At 54.0% G+C, this 15775-nt stretch overlaps 2 protein-coding genes across 9 annotated transcripts; both read right to left on the bottom strand.

The window, feature by feature from the left end:
• Window positions 1-3464: 3464 nt before the first annotated feature.
• Slc39a4 (solute carrier family 39 member 4) lies at window positions 3465-9602 on the bottom strand. Of its 4 annotated transcripts, none has more exons than XM_010630504.1 (13): window positions 8233-9602; window positions 7561-7776; window positions 6863-7147; window positions 6292-6487; window positions 6052-6206; window positions 5786-5957; window positions 4924-5096; window positions 4676-4834; window positions 4469-4603; window positions 4341-4395; window positions 4094-4246; window positions 3810-3997; window positions 3465-3715 (listed from the first exon to the last, which is right to left on the bottom strand). In XM_010630504.1, exons 2-13 carry the CDS (start codon window positions 7750-7752, stop codon window positions 3584-3586), a joined length of 1995 nt encoding a protein of 664 aa, XP_010628806.1. In that variant the 5' UTR covers window positions 7753-7776; window positions 8233-9602; the 3' UTR covers window positions 3465-3583. The 4 variants fall into 4 exon arrangements, with proteins under 4 accessions (XP_010628806.1, XP_010628807.1, XP_010628808.1 ...); XM_010630505.1 differs by having other exon boundaries at window positions 8313-9602; XM_010630506.2 differs by lacking the exons at window positions 7561-7776; window positions 8233-9602 and adding an exon at window positions 7254-7329.
• A 1907-nt stretch (window positions 9603-11509) lies between these two features.
• On the bottom strand, window positions 11510-15499 carry Vps28 (VPS28 subunit of ESCRT-I). Of its 5 annotated transcripts, none has more exons than XM_033760816.1 (11): window positions 15406-15499; window positions 15138-15289; window positions 14650-14717; window positions 14137-14165; window positions 13982-14019; window positions 13616-13705; window positions 12711-12816; window positions 12500-12601; window positions 12051-12104; window positions 11882-11973; window positions 11510-11797 (listed from the first exon to the last, which is right to left on the bottom strand). In XM_033760816.1, the coding sequence occupies exons 3-11, from the start codon at window positions 14684-14686 to the stop codon at window positions 11680-11682; spliced, it is 666 nt and encodes a 221-aa protein (XP_033616707.1). In that variant the 5' UTR covers window positions 14687-14717; window positions 15138-15289; window positions 15406-15499; the 3' UTR covers window positions 11510-11679. The 5 variants fall into 5 exon arrangements, with proteins under 5 accessions (XP_033616707.1, XP_033616708.1, XP_033616706.1 ...); XM_033760817.1 differs by having other exon boundaries at window positions 11680-11797; window positions 14659-14717; XM_033760815.1 differs by having other exon boundaries at window positions 11680-11797; window positions 15138-15237; window positions 15406-15497.
• Between the last annotated feature and the right edge of the window lie 276 nt (window positions 15500-15775).

Genomic DNA, 15775 nt, shown 5'->3' with positions numbered 1-15775 from the left:
GAAAGCCGAGTCCCAAGGTTCCGTGCTCTCACTAAGGTTCCCAGGTCCAGTGCCTGCTAGGCCCGCCAGGCGGAGCGACTGCAGACTAACAGCGGCCCCTAGCGGCTGGGCGGAAGTACCGTCGGCTGAGGCTGCGGAACAGGGTCCCAGTCTCATGAGAGCAGAGATGTTAGCAGTGGCCCTCCCGTAGGGCGGCAAGGTTCCTGCGTCCAGGGACTCGGAGTCCTACGAAATAAAGGAAGTTAGTATAGTCACACACCAGAAAAGGACATGGAAAAGTGTTTATCTCACACCCAAACCCGTCCGCTTCTTCCCTGAGCAATGAACGAAGTGTAATTTGGATGCCCAGGCTGATGATGGGTAAACCCAGAGCCAAACTAATAAATAAATAAATAAATAAATAAAGAGTCCTAAGACTTACCAGACTCCCAAACACATGGTCACTGTCCTGACTCCATAATAGGGCCTCTGGTTTGTTGTTGTTGTGTTTGTTTGTTTGGTTGGTTGGGTTTTTTGGTACCGGGGATCGAACTCAGGACCTTGTGCTTGCCAGGCCGGCACAGCGCTACTTAGCTACCTCCCCGGCCCTTTCTTTGGTTTTTTTGAGATGGGTTGCCTAAACTTGCCCTGAATTTCTGCATTCAAGTCATCCTCTTGCTTCAGCCTTTGAAGTACTGGTACTACAGGTGAGGATGTCTGTTTTTAATAAACAATACAGTTGGCAAAGAACACTTAGAGAAGCCTGGCACAAGCTGAGGAAGAGGACCCTCGAGGGAATGAGCCAGAGACTGAAGGAGCAGAGTCCAAGGGAGGGCAGCAGATAGAAGGTGCCCTGAGCTCCTGGCCATCTGTATGAGATGAGCAGAAGAAGGGCTGCAGGGTGCAAAGCTGCAGGGGCCTCTACTTCATGAAAGACAAGGTGAGGCTGTCAGCAAAGGTGAGGGCTGGGAAACACTGGTGAAAGATGGCAGTGCGAGGGGCTATGATCCAAGGTCCAAGGAAAGGAGCATCTGAGCATCATCATGAGCTAGGAGGAAGGGTAATGGAGTACGAATGCAAGCCTTGGCATATTCAAGGCTCTCAGTGCCACTGTTCAGAAGACCTTACCCTCCACAACCCAGCTGAGGCCTCCTCAGCCCTAGCAGCCTAGACCTATGACCAGTGGACACTGCTATCCAGGCCATGCTTTTGATATCTCCTGGGGCAAGAATAACGCTGGAAGCCCATTGTTTTCAGCATCTTCTCTGGGTGCTCCTGGCTACCTCTACTTGTGCAATAATGTGGGCAAGTTTTAGGAGGGAGTCTAAATTCTAGTTGTCTCTTGATTGGCTATAGGATTTTTTTTTTTTGAGTCATTGTTTCACTATGTAGTTCAGGCTAGACTTGAATTCACTTTGTATCCTGAGGCTGGCCTTGAGCTCAGGGCAATCCTCCTGCCCCTCCCAAGTGCTGGAATTACAGGTGGACTCAGCCACACCTGGCTTTGGCTATGGGATTTAAAAGAACTTTGTCTCATCTGGCTGCAATGGTGCATATGTGTAATCCTAGCATCCTGGGGGGCTAAAACAGGGGGATCTCAAATTCAAGCCCAGTCTGGGTAATTTAGGGACTTACCAAGAATGTGTTTCAAAATTTTAAAAAAATTTTTAAAAGGGCTTAGGATGCAACTCAGTGAGAAAGCCCTGGGTTTAGTCAATATCACCAAAAAAAAAAAAAATAGAAGAAGAAGAATTAGTGTTTAACTGGGCCCAGTGGCACATTCCTGTAATCCTATCTACTCAGGAGGCTGAGGCAGGAGGACTTTGAGTTCAAGCCTAGCCTAAGTAACTTAGCAAGGGCCTGTCTCAAAATAAAAAGCAAAGGAAGGAAGGAAATCAGTGTCATTTATAGGTAGCTGGGGCATATGGTTTCTTGTGTCCCACCAGTCTTGGCAACATGTGTCTGGCCAGGAATATCTCAGATGTAGTCTTTCCTGCCCATTTTCCTCTGATTACTACAGACACAGGTGGGCCTTTGGAACATAATTTGAAATAGCTTCTGGCCATCTTGGTCCTGTGCCTGTGGTTCTGAGAGAATGACAGATTGCATATGAAACCTCTGGGCCCCTTACCCCTTTAACTCTTTCCTCCTATTTTCTTTCTTCTACCCGGAGAGTACATTTAATAGCTAGAGGTCTGGCAGCCATTTTGGACAATGATAGATGTCATGGATTGAATTGTGTCCACCAAAAATATGTATTGAAATCCTAACCACCTCAGGATGTCACTTTATTTAGAAATAGAATCATTATAAATAGAAATAGTTAAGATAAAGTTTTCACCAGGCATAGTGGTGCTGTAATCACAGCAGTTGGAGACTGAGGCAGGAGGATCAGTAGTTCAAGCCCAGACTGGGCTACATAGCAAGCCCTTCTCTCTCTCTCTCTCTCTCTCTCTCTCTCTCTCTCTCACACACACACACACACACACACACACACACACACTCAAAAAAAAAACTTAGGGGAGAGAGATGAGGTCATACTGGAGTGGAGTGGGCCAGTAATCTAATATAACTGATTTCTTATCAGCAAGTAGGTAGATACCGGAGAATGTCATGTGAAGATGGAAGCAGAGACTGGAGTTATACTGTGACAAGCCAAGAAACACTTGGGCCCACCACAAGCCAGGGAAGGCTCAAAGAATAGATTCTATCCTAGTTTTCAGAGGGAGTGTGGCCCCGCTGACACCTTGACTTTCTACTTCCATTGTTTTAAGCACCCAGCCTCCAGCAGACTGGTTATAGCAACCGCAGGTGACTACTACAAGGAGGCTCGCGGACCAGCATGGACACCCCAGCCAAGAACAGTGGAGCAGTCCCATGGCCATGGGTCACCACATTCTATCTGATGATCCCTGGGCTTGTCTCCTTGACAGAGAGAAGCAAGTCTTGTCTATGTAAGACGGTTGGTGATGTTTTTAGGATTGTTCTTTTTGTGTGTGCGTGTGCTTGCAAAGCAGGAAGGAGAACCACTGAGCTAAATCTCTGGCTTAGGATTGTTCTTGTTTTTGTGGTTCTAGGGACTGAACTCAAGTCCTTGTGCATGCTAGGCAAACTGTCACTGACGTGTTTTGTTTGGTCTGGGTTTTGTAGAGACAGAGTCTCACTATGTAGTCTAGGCTGCCCTGGAACTTACTGTGTAGTCCAGACCGGCCTCAAACTTGAGGCGGTGCTCTTGCCTCAGCCTTCTAGTACTGGTACGCCACCACGTGCAGCTTGACATCAGTTTTGACTGGGGACAAGGTCCCACCTGCAGCCCCTATCCCTGGACAATTCCTGACCTCACTCTCCAGGTGAGTCTCAGTCACAGAGAACACAGCTGGCCGCCTGGAGATCCCCAAGTGAGGCTATGCCCAGGTGTGTCTGTAGGAAGCAGTGCTCTGCATGCTTAGCCCTCGGAAGGTGAGGAGAGCACACAGGTTGCAGGGGTGGGAGCATCTTTATTGAAAGGAAAGCTGAGCAGGGCAACTTCCGCCCCTGGGCAGTTCAGAAAATTTGAGATGGCCTAGGGCCAGGAGGCAGTCAAGGGTTGCAGACTGGGAGAGAGCTATGAGAAGGTGATGTTGTCTTCATACAGCGACAGGAGCAACAGGATGGTCCAGCCGCCTAGCAGGCCCACGTTGTGTAGCAGAAAGAGCAGCCAGGGCCGCTGGTCCTGCACGTTCAGCATGGCGGGCAGCTGGGGAGGTGGTGGGCAGCAGGTCGGCGGCCAGCTCCGCACCCCTGCTCAGCCACCCAGCCCGGGACAGGTCCCGCCCGGCCGCTGCACGAACCATGTCACAGAGCGCCACGTAGAGGAAGAGGCCGGTAGCCACCGCCAGTATCCAGGCCTCACTCTCCTCGCTGACTCCGATCGCGAGCGCCACGTAGAGACCGGCGAAGGCCGTGAGCGCCGAAGCCAGGTTCAGCAGCAGAGCGCGCCGCACCGACAAACCCGCGTGCAGCAAAGCAGCAAAGTCCCCTGGGGGCGTGGTCGCGTGAGGCCTCGCCTTCAGGCGGGTAGCCCCGAACAACTCTCTGGCCGACCCATACCCCGCAGCTCCCGTCCCTCACTCACCCAGCTCGTGTGGCAGCTCGTGGCAGAACACAGCCAGGGAGGTGGCCAGCCCAGTCTTCCAGGAGGATGCGAAGGCCGCGCCCACGGCCAGCCCATCCGCGAAGTTGTGCACGGCATCGCCCAGCGTGATCAGGTATGGCAGCAGCCTCAGCTCTGAGGGGCCGGTAGGAGTGGGTACCCGGAGCTTGGACCCCCACCCCCCAAACCACAGGTTCGCAGCCGTCCTGGGGGCCCCCTCAAGGCTCACCTGGGCTCAGCCTCCGGGGCTCCGGATGCAGTAGCTCTGGGCTCTCTTCGGCTATCTGAAAGGAGCATGGGTGAGCCAGGTGGGGTGGAGGTCAAGGGTTGTGGGATCTGCGGGGGCAGCCCACTTACCAGGTCCGCGCAGGATCCCTCATGGGGCTGCTTGGGCTGCCGGAGCTCTCTGGGTGCCAGCTGCAGGGATACTCCGTGGCTGTGGCCCCCTTGGCTGTGGCTGCTGTGAGTGCAGGGCCCGGCCTTTTCTGGGTCCTGTGGGAGTGGTGGTCAGGGTCTACCAAGCTCCCACCCTGCCCACCCCTACCAGGTCCCCATGAGCCTGACCTGGTCTCTGGGCAGCAGGAGGTTGAAGAGGTTCTCAAACAGGAAGAAGAGGTAGAGGCCTCCCAGCATGGCCAGTAGGCGCCAGGTGGCCTGTGGGCCCACACCCTCTTGGTGCATGAAGTCCTCTGTGCCATGGCCGTGTGTGTGCAGTCCCAGTACCTGGGGAGCAGGAATGATTGGGCTTCGGGCTTGGGACTTGGACTGGGGCACAGAGAGGCAAGGGCAGACGGGGAAGGATGAAGACAGACCTTGGGTGTCAGGTGCAGCAGGGCGTCGCCAGTGAGTGCACCTACAGCCAAGCTCAGGAAGGTCTGCATGACATAGTGTGTGACTGTGCTGCAGCTGGTGCAGGTCAGTAGCAGGAGTCCAAACACTGCACAGAGGCAGATAAGCAGCGTGGCCAGAGAGCTGTACAGGTACCCTGTGGTGTGAGGTCACACTGAGACCCCTGCTTTCCAGGGAGACACCCAAGTTGGACCTGAGAGTGACCAGGAGCAGTCTAGGGCTGTAGTCAGCAGGGGTCAGGCATCTGCTTGTCTTCCCCCTACCCTTGTTTTCTCCTCACACCCCCTTTTCCAGTAACTGGGAATTGAACTGAGGACCTCAACCATGCTAGGCAAACTTTCTACCACTCAACTATATTCTCAGCCCCCTCCTTTTTTCCTTATGTGTGTGTTTTTTAAATTATTATTATTATTTTGGGTTTTTGAGTCAGGGTCTCACTTTGTAGTTCAGACTGCTCTGGAACTCACTGTGTAGCCCAGGCTGGTCTCAAACTCATACTGATCCTCTTGCCTCAGCCTCCTGAGTGCTGGGATTATAGGTGTGTGCCACCATGCCTGGCTTTTTTAATTATTTTTTTTGTCTCAGCCTTTTTTTATTTTGAGACAGGACTCACCAAGTTGCCCAGGCTGAACTAAAACTTGTAATTCTCTTGCCTCAGCCTCCTGAGTGTCTGGGATTATGGGTTGCACCTCCATACCCCATTGGCTCCCCTCTTTCTACCTCTCCACCCTCAGTAGCTGCCGTCCTCCCCTATCTGGGCCCTATCACCACATGGCCCACACTCTGGAACATGACCAGGTAGACATAGTGGAAGGGGGCACTCACTCTCTGCCTGGCTGAGCTGGTCTTGGGTAGGGGATGTGGGCTGGGGGTTGCAGGCCCCACTTAGCTGCTGCTGGAGTAGGGCAGGGCTAATTTGAGCCCAGGCCTCAGGGGTCACCCCAGCCTGCTCAGAGAGCCCATACACAGCCATCACATCCCTGGCACTCAGGCATACCTGGGGGGAGAGCAGGACAGGGGTCAGGTACCTAAGCAGACTCAGGGGACCCCATCTTCCTCCAGCATGGAGGCTCACTGCATGGGTGGCTCACCGTGTCCCATACGCTGGAGCTGTTGTTGAGGGCATCAAGGGGCACAAGGTCCTGGTGATTGGCCTCTCTGCCCAGCTGGCTGTGGTCATCATGGTCATGGTGGTCACCATGGGCCTCTCCACCCACCCCCAAGCGCTGCATCAAAGCCTCCAGCTCTGGGAGGAAGGACAGCATCAGTGCACAGTCTGTGGGCTCCAGCCTCCCCGCTCCCCCCAGGATCTAGAAGCTATGAAGTCTCACCAGCCAGGGTCATATTGGGAACTTCACTGCTGTGCTGCCGAAACACGAAGTCCACAAAGTACTGAGGACTCGGCAGGGCATGGAAGCAGGCTCCACTCTTGACATGGTCCAGGAGGGCAGCCAGGACTGGGCCAGGACTGCTGGGAGCCCCTGCTTCCACCACCTCCTGCAGCAGCTGAGGGACTTCTACACAAGTCTGGGGAGGAGTTGGACCTCAGTCCTACCCTGTGTGAACTTCTGGCTTCCAGCTCCATCATCACCATTGATCCTAGTACACAGCCACATGCCCCCAGCCTCCTGCCCACCCCCACCTCCCCAAGCTGTGCACCTACCAGACTGGAGCCTCCCCTCCCTTGCCCCTAGTTTTACAGTCCCTGACTACTCATTAGTAAACACCCATCTATGACCCCTTGGCCCACTCCAGCCTCCCAAGTGTGTCCCCAGATGACCCCAAGGTTGTGTGTGGTCAGCTACTCCTCTGCTGCAGCAAAGCCCACCCTTCATGGGCCTCTTCCATGATCCTTAAGCCCTCCACCACTGCCCTGGCTAGCTGGCCTGGGTGGGCCTTTACCTTCTCTCCAGTGGGCTGCCTGAGATCATGGGCCTTGATCCTCAGGAGCAGCTGGTTCAGGCCAGGGGTCATGGCCTCAGGACTTTCAAGCAGGGCCAGGAAGTGGTCAGCACGAGAGGCCCAGCGGCCGGCCTGGATGTCTGCACATGTGCCCTCTGGATTACTAAGGTAGAGGGCCATGGCAGCGCTGAGTCGCACGATGAATCCTGACTGCAGAACCTTTGCTGGGGTGAGCTCTGGCTTATCTGGCTTGTCCAGGGCCAAGGCATTCTCCACAGACAGGCACTGTGGTCAGAAGCAAGTAGTCAGGAGGTAGGCTGAGCCCACCAGAGAGGAGAGAGGCAAGCCAGACAGTCCTGTCACCTCCCTCACACCTTTCCCCTCTCTTGACCTATGCTTGCTCAGCTTGCCCAACTAGGGGCACGTACAGAGGGTCCCCAGCAGTTAGTCTTCTGTCTTGGTATGGTTTCTTCCTGGAGTCACTGTCAATTTGTGAGCTCAGGGAAGAAGAGAAGCTGTGTGTTGGGAATGCCTGAATGCACCCCCAAGGGAGAGGGAAGGCTCTGGCTTGTGGGTAGGCTCAGATACTGGCTTTGGCCCGCCTCCTGGAGTTTGTCCAGGTCCCTTTGCAGTCGGCTGTGGGGTGGAGCGCCCAGGAAGGGGCTGGGGCTGGGGGACCCATCGGGTGGGGCTATTACCTTTCCACACGGCCCGTTGGCGCAGTGCACACGGTCCGCCAGTGTATTTAACAGGCTGCTCAGTGCCTCCAGATCCAGAGCGCCTTGGCCTGAGGTAAGCAAGCTCAGCAGATGGGTGGGCTGGGCCATCGTCACCATCACCATCAGCATGGCCAGCAGTGGCCCCAGCGTGAGCTGCATTAGGATCGCCATGCTGGAGCCCCAGAGTACTTGGTGCTGTGTGAAGATTGTCTAGATCAGCTGTGGATTGCCCTGGCCAGACTAGGGCTGGGTTCAACCTGCCTGGCCCCGGCTCCAAGACCTCTCCCAGATATTTCCTGCAAGCCTCTGTGATTGGCTGCTGGAGGTACCCTGGTTAACCATTCCAGTGGCAGATCCTCCCTGACAGCAAGGAGCTGGGCCACTGCCTGCTGGGGGTGAGGACTGGGCCCCCTCCCTTGGGTGGGCAGCTTGGGTATTCCTTCCCTTGCCCTCCATGCCCAGAGCTGCATGCAGGGCCACCCCCCAGCCCCCCCCCCCCGTCTTCCTCCACGGGCCCCTGGCAATCCCCTGCTGTGACCCTGAGACCTGTCCCCAAGCTGCGATTCTTGCGTAGGGAAGCACTTTAGATGCTACCAGGTCACACCTGGGCCCTATCCCAGATGTTTACACCTCAATGCCCCCCATACTTACCCTCTATCCCATCCCAGCAGACCCCCACCCCGACCCCGACTGCAGATAAAATCCCCAGAGCGTTGTGGCTGGAGCTGGACCTGGAATGAGGGCTCTTGCTAAGTTCTAGGCTGTGGTCTTGGGCTCAGGTTGGGCGGCAGTAGGAAGGAATCCAGCAGGTGCTTGCTGAGTCATACTCCCCACCACCAGCCCTCCAGGGAAAATATCCAGGAAGTGACCAAAGCCCCAGGAGACAAACAGGAAGAGAAGGTGGGACCTTTGTCCCAGCTACCACCTGGTGGGCCTCTTGGGTCTGGAGGAAGTAGGGGGAATATCCTGAGCTCTGGGCCCAATGAGGGTTGGGGAAGGGCTGTGCTTTCCAGTCCTGATCCACCCTGCTGGTTTGTCTCCAGCTTTTGACCCCTGGGCCTTATCTCTACCTAGGTGGCAATATAGGGGAAGGGCTTGACCCAAGGGAGACTTGCCTTCTGGCGGGGGTGGGGGGGTTGTGTGTCACCAGCCTCTGACCCTGAGCCCTCCCTGTAAGGTGTGGCTCGAGTGGGAATCTGAGAGCCTAATGCCTGAGGACTCTGTCCTGCGGATCCTGCTGGGCAGGGCAGGGCAGGGCAGGGCAGGGTGCAGCAGGGTGGGGCAGTCATTAGACTCAGTAAGTATGCTGAGCCTGGGGTCAGGTTGTTCTGCCTGCTCCACAGCAGGGGCGCACACTTGTATCCTCGGACATATTACATCACATTTTGCTCCTTCTGGCTGGGATACCTGCAGTATGGCGTCCAACCCTGTCCTTACAGGGCAACTAGGGAAGGGGATAGGGAGATACCACCTGAGAAAAGGAAGAGGGCACCTCCACATGAAGTTGCCATGGGCCATAATTGATCTTCCTCCTGGACTGCCCTAAGATCACTGGAGGCTGGGCCAAGCCAGTTTCTGGCCACCCACCCACTGTTCAAACGTGGCTTTGGCCTGGGTGTGGCAAACCAGGCCTTCCTCTCTGTGCAGAAAGGCAGAATTGCTTGAATCTTTGAGGATCTGTACTCAACCAGCCATCTAACAGGTTTCAGTGCTGGCCCACAGCCTGTACTGTTCCTGATTCACGTGTTCTCATCTCCCCCAGCACCCTCTTTTCTAGCCCAAATGTCCCCAGCTTCTGGCATATCTGCCATCCACACCACCAGCCTGGGGCTGGTTTTCCTCTGGGCACAGCTGTCCTGAGTACCCTGTCTCCTACACATCTGGGCTGATCCTGGATTGTCCCATCAACCAGCAAGCTCACTGTATTTGTCCTAATTATAAAACCCATGTTCATACTCGAGGCTGAGGCAGGAGGATCACGGTGATTTCAAGACCAGCCTGGGCTACATAGTGAGTTTCAGGTCAGTCTCAACTACATAGCGAGACCCTGTCTCAAAAACAAAACAAAACAAAAACAAAAAACATGTTCATACTGGTATCATTTACAACATTCAAGAGATGGAGCAGCCCATATGTACAAAATGTGGTATATATGTACAAGGGAATATTATTCAACCTTAAAAGGGAAGAAATCCTGACCCATGGTACAACCCAGATGGAAGACATTATGCTAAGTGAAATAAGGTAGTCACAAAAGGACAAGGCTGTGTAGCCTGGGAAGAGGAAAGTTCTGGAGCTGGATGGTGAGGGGAAAGGGAAAGTGCTTAGAGAATGGGACTGTGTGCTCAGAGTGGTTACAGGAGCAAGTTTTGTATTTTATCCCAAGAGTTAAAAATAAAAGCAGTAGGGCTGGAGATTTAGCTCAGTGGTTCCACCACTTGCCTCGAAAGTGCAAAGTCCCGAGGTCAATCCCCAGTACCAGAAAGAAAAAATAAAATAAACAATAAACTAGGCATGGTGGCACATGCCTGTGATCTCAGCACTCAGGAGGCTGAGGCAGGAGGATCTCTGGAAGTTTGAGGCCAGCCTGGGCTGTGTAGTGAGTACAAGGCCAGCCTGGGCTATGCAGTGAGTACAAGGCCAGCCTGAACTACATAGCAAGACACTGCCTCAAACAAACAAAAACAATGCTCCCCAGCCATCAGTATCCCCTCCTTCCTCTGCATGCCTTATTTCAGTGGCTCTAAATAGCTTTATCAAGCAGATTTGCTGGGTATGGTGGAGCACACCTTTAATCCCATCATTGGGGAGGCTGAGGCAAGAGAACCCCCTCAAATTTGAGTCCAACATAGGCTACAAAGCTCAAGTCCAGCCTGAACTAGATAGTGTGACCCTATCTGAACAACCCCCATCCAAAAAACCCCACAGGTTTGTTAGATGTAGTGGCACACACACCCATAATCCCTGCACTGTTTCTTGAGATAGTCTTGCTATGTAGTTCAAAATGGCCTTGAACTCACTATGTAGTTGGGGCTGGCCTTGAACTCATGGTGAGCCTTCTGCCTTAGCTTCCAGAGTGCCTGGATTATAGGTGTGTACCACATCTCGCTAATCCTAGCACTGTGGAAGGTTGAGACATAAGAGCTGCAAATTTAAAATTTAGGCAATACAGTGAGACCCTGAGTCAAAAAGGGCTGGTGATGTAGCTCAATGTGAAGGTCCTGGGTAAATGAATGAATAAATAAATGGAATGTAGCACATTTGTTGTCCCACCTACTGAGAACAAGTGCTAAGATTAAATTCTATGCTGCCAGGGCCAGGGATTTAGTTCAGTGGTTCCGCTGCCTATCTTGAAAGCTCAAGGTCCTGAGTTGATCTGTGGTACCAAAATAAATAAATTTTACCATGCCTTCTATGCAGAAGTATGTCATAGCTGCTACAGTGTGAAACAATGTGCCTCTGGCTTGCTACTGTAGAAGGCCTCCCTGGGCAAGTCTGTAATATCAGCACTTGGGAGACTGAGAGGATTGTTGGCAGTTCCAGGTCAGCCTGGGCTACATATCAAAACTCTCTCAAAAAAAAAAAGAAAAAAAAAAAGCCTAGCCACTGACGGGGCAACACAGTTCTTGGCCTCCAGCCTGTGAGGTATGACAGCCTATTACGGGTGGTGGCAAGTAGCCACATTGGTTGCCAGAGTCTAAGCATACCTGGCCCAAGTGGAAGTCTGTTTCCCAAGTCGGGCTGTGGAAATCAAGGTAATATCCACCGAGGACACTGCTGGGTCTGAATGACATGGACTGTGTGTGGGACGAGCAACAGGACCATGCCACCATGCTGGTTTGGGGGACAGTGGCTATAGGGGCTGTGTTTAGGGCCTGCCCCAGGAGATAAGCTCTGCCAGGTCAAGAAGTTGGACAGACCACAGCAGGCAGGAAGATAGCCTCTTTATTGGGGGTGAGTCCTGGCAGCACAGGGCAGGCTGCCGTGGACATCAAGACTCAGGAAGCTGTCCTGGGCAGGTGCAGGCATTGCATCAAGAAACCAGGAACCATCCCCTTGGGCTGCTACCTCCACATCTCCCATGGGCCAAATGAAGGCTCAGGAGTGCAGGAAGCGGTTGAAGGCATTGTAGGCTGATTCCAGGTCGAAGAGCATCTGGCGTACCTGGGAGTCATCCAGCTCATCAGAGGCGGACATGCCGCTCAGGGTCTGCAGCCTAGGAGCACAGCAGTGTCTGAGTGAGGGCAGCAGGCCATATCACTGCAGCAGCAGCAGCTCTATAGTCTTGAGAGGCACTCACCATTGGCTGACTGTCTGGCGGCCCTCAAAGTCTGGGGGCAGATGGCTCATGCGGTGCATGGTCTCCATCAGCTCCCTCAGGTCAGGCTGGATCTACAAACACAGGGATAGGGCTGAGACCTCTTGCCTCTCCCCTCCTCCTAACCCCCACTCCCACCCCAGTCCTGCACCTCATCCATGGCGCGAATCTCCAGGCGCAGCTTGTCCATGACTGTGATGAAGAGCTGTGGGGGTGGACATGAGGCATCTTGGACCCGTTCAAGTTGCAGAAACCTTTCTCATTGCTCACAGTCTCAGGGCCAAGTCCCTATCTCTTCCTCACACTTTGTTCCCCAAGCCTTGGGCTCCTCCCCACCTGTGGGGAGCCTCCTGGGACTGTGGGAGTTTGGGATTCTGGTTGTGAAGGGGGTTGGGGGCTGTAATGCGAACAGGAAGGCACCAGAATAGACCCTCTGCATGTCCCTTTCACAGGCTCTGTAGGCAGCCAGATGGACTGGGAGGGGCTCTTTGAATGCCCACCCTCATCCACAGTGAAAGGCCCCCACTCCCCCTCAAGCAATTGCAGCAGGAATGCTTCTCTCCTAACTCCCACAGGGCCCTCCAGGGAGGCCAGGCGCACCGAGACGACATCTGCAATGCAGCGGTTGAGGTTGCCCTTGTCATCCTTGATGGTGATGGGTCGGTCCTCTTTTATCCTCTCCATGGCCAGTGGGCAGTCCAGCTGCAGGGAGTTGACATAGGTATTGGTGCTTCTGGGACCTTGCCACAATGGCCCCACACTTGTGCCCAACCACATTCTTGCTGCTGGGTCAAGGGACTGGCTCACTCACTCGGAACTTGCGGCAGAATTCATCGATGGAGCTGATTTCTGAGCCTTGAACCTGCCGAAAGGCGGCTTTGTACTGGACCAGAAGACGAGAGCAGGCCGCAGTGTACCTAGGAGAGGGCCAGCAGCTGCCTAGAGCTGGGACCAGCACTGCCACCCCACCTTGCTCTCTCAGCTTTGCCAGTTCAGACACAGGGCAGTTCTAATGAAAGACTGACTGACAGGTTATAGATAGGAAGCTGTTATGGATCAAGGGCTCTCATTAGATTTGTACAAGAGGGGCCGGGGATTTAGCTCAGGGGCTCAGGGGTTGTACTGCCTGCCTCGCAAGTGCAAGGTCCTGAGTTTGATCCCTAGTACCAAAAAAACAAAACCTCAGATTTGTACAAGACCTCTAAACTAGAACAGAAAGGACGAAAATATGACCACTACACAGAAGGTGCTCAATGAACTGGTGGTCAGATCTGAGCAGAGGCCTAGATACTCCCTCCTGTGTTGGCCATCCACTATGTTTGTGATCCTGGGGGTCCAGCCTGTCAGGCTCGTCACCTCACTGAATGAAGCCTCTGTATCCACGATAGGTACAAGGCCTGGGCAATGCCACCTCTCAGGTTGGGTAGTGAGGCTCCCACTCACCTTCAGAGGTTTTTCCACCAGCAAGGCAAACCAGTCTGTCCTTGGAGACAGGGCCCAGACCACACCCATTTGAGCACCTGTCCCCTGTCCTTCTGCAATAGATACTTCACCCCTATAGGGCTTTTCAAGTTAAGATGGTGCTAAGGTCACTCCCTAGAACTTAAGAGCACCCCCACGGTGGGTAGCCCCATCTTACGTACCCCATGTTGGGCAAAACCAGGCTTTGGAGGATGGGTGCCCATCCTGGCCACTTGAGGGCCATGTATCACTCACTCATTGGGGGTGACGCAGTCCTTTATGTATGCTTTTTCCAGTGCCTGCATCGTCTTCACCACTGCAAACAGCTCTGCCATGTTGTCATACCTGAGACAACCTGTCTGTCAGGCCACAGCCATGAGGCAAGGAAAGCCCCAGACAGAGAAAGCCAGGTCTCTGGAGCCCAGGAGGCCAAAGGCATGGGGACCAAGGGCACAAATATGGCAAAACTATCAGTCTGCCTCCGACCCCATCCCTGGCAGGAGGTCTTTAGATACTGTCTTTCCATCCCACCATCAGTATGGCAGTAGGTTTGGGGAAGGCTGCTCTGGAGAAGCTGTGGGCATGAGTGTGTGTACTGGACAGCCTGGATGTTTGACTCACTTCTCTCGCTCCCGGGCATTCTTGTATAACTTCACTTCCTGTTGGGGAGAACAGCACCATGTCAACCAGTGTCATCGGGTAGCTCTAGGGAATGGTGAGATCATGTGGACATCTGCTGTAGGCCAACCCTGACCAGGTGGGCACTTACCACTTACCTCATATAGTTCTGGCTTGTTCCCGGGGACTGCAACAAAGTAGGAAGAGAGCTAGCAGGCCAGGTACAAGGTCCTAATCCCATTTCAGTTCCTTGCTTGAGGCCTCCCCACTGCTGTGTCCTGAAAAGCTCAGAAGGAACTGGAGGATGGGGATTCCAACCTCATCTCCTATCAGTGAGCAGGACTCTGCCTCTTAAAGGCTGAGAACCACATGCCAGGCCTGGCTATTCACCCCCATCTTGCTGACAGAACCATAATATGGTACAACAAGCCTGTCACACACAACTAAGCTCAGTGACACAGGGATGCTCAGGATACCTGGGTTTCTGGCCACAATGAAGCCATCACCTCTGCCCAGTAGGGCCAACTCCTCAGTGTTCTATTATAAACCACCCTGGCACATGAATGTGGAATGGGGGTATGGACATACAGAACACTTCCTCCAACACCACCCACTTCAGCCCCTGCAACAGATAAAGCTTGGAACCTCAGCCAACCCACCACCCCACTCACCTCCCATACCCGGAGTGGCTGGGATCCCGTGAAACATCCTGAAGGCTCTGGCTCCACAGCAGGGAGACCTGGGGGACACAGCCAGCAGCATCTCGAGGAGGCCATGAAACCACAAGAGCAAGGGTTCCTGGGGCTCACTGCCTCGTGCCCACCCTCCACACAAGCAATAGACAGGACACTGTGGGGCCATCAGGAGGAAGCAAGTCATGAACAAGGAACGGTGAGGAGAGTGACGTTGCTGGGCGGGTGTGCCTTGCCTTCTGGCCGAAGCTGCTCTGAAGCAGAGGAAAAAGGAGGCAATAGCTGTTGGAAGACCTGGGCAAAACAAATAGCATGCGAAGACAGGGCTTGAGGCCTTCTGGGTCCAAAAGCAGAGGGAGGGTCCTGCTGCTGGGACCAGTCCCAGCATGCCCTGGACGTGGAACCACAGATCCACGCTAAGATCTGAAATAGGGCGGACATTTAAAAAAAGAAATTAGGAATGATACCCTTGTTTTCGGCCTCGTGGCACCCACGACCGTAGGTGAACTGAGACTGGGTGGACTGTAGGCAGGAGGCGCGGTCCAGACAGCGGGGAAAACCTGTGGGCTAGTCAGGGGGCTGGGTTGGAGGGCTGGCCGGACTACCGAGGCAGATACTCCTAGACAGCGACCGAGAGTAAGCAAATATAAGCCCTCAACAGCGCCTGCCGAAGTGTGGAAGTGTGGAGGCAAGTCGCTGAGTCCCTGGTGCCCTCCAGCCACCCGCCGCGAGTACCTGGAGCTCGCTCAGCAGCTTCGGGAGATGGCGACGGGGCGGGGCACTCTGGATCAGTGACTCAGCTCTCTCCCATCTGCCTGCGCAAAGCGGAAACAACTCCGATCAGCAGTTCGGTGCTCGACCCTCCCACCTGTGTCTTTGTGATACTTCCGGTTCATGGCCAGGCCCGCCCGGGTCGCCCGGGTCACCTCCGCTGGGCAGGAAGTTGTACACAAACCTGAGCGGTTAGATTTGAGGGTAGTGCTGGAAAATATATGGTGAATATGTAGCAGTGGGGTATTTGTTGACGTTAAAAGCTCTAAAAGGGTGCCACGCCTGCCTAGCAAGTACGAGGTTTTAAATTCAATCCCTGGTGCGCGCACACACA

This window comes from Fukomys damarensis, unplaced genomic scaffold (genome assembly GCF_012274545.1).
Source record: "Fukomys damarensis isolate Sample0158 unplaced genomic scaffold, DMR_v1.0_HiC HiC_scaffold_5, whole genome shotgun sequence".
NCBI lineage: Eukaryota > Metazoa > Chordata > Mammalia > Rodentia > Bathyergidae > Fukomys > Fukomys damarensis.
Note: the sequence above shows the minus strand (reverse complement) of the source record. Positions and strands in the feature narration are given on the sequence as shown.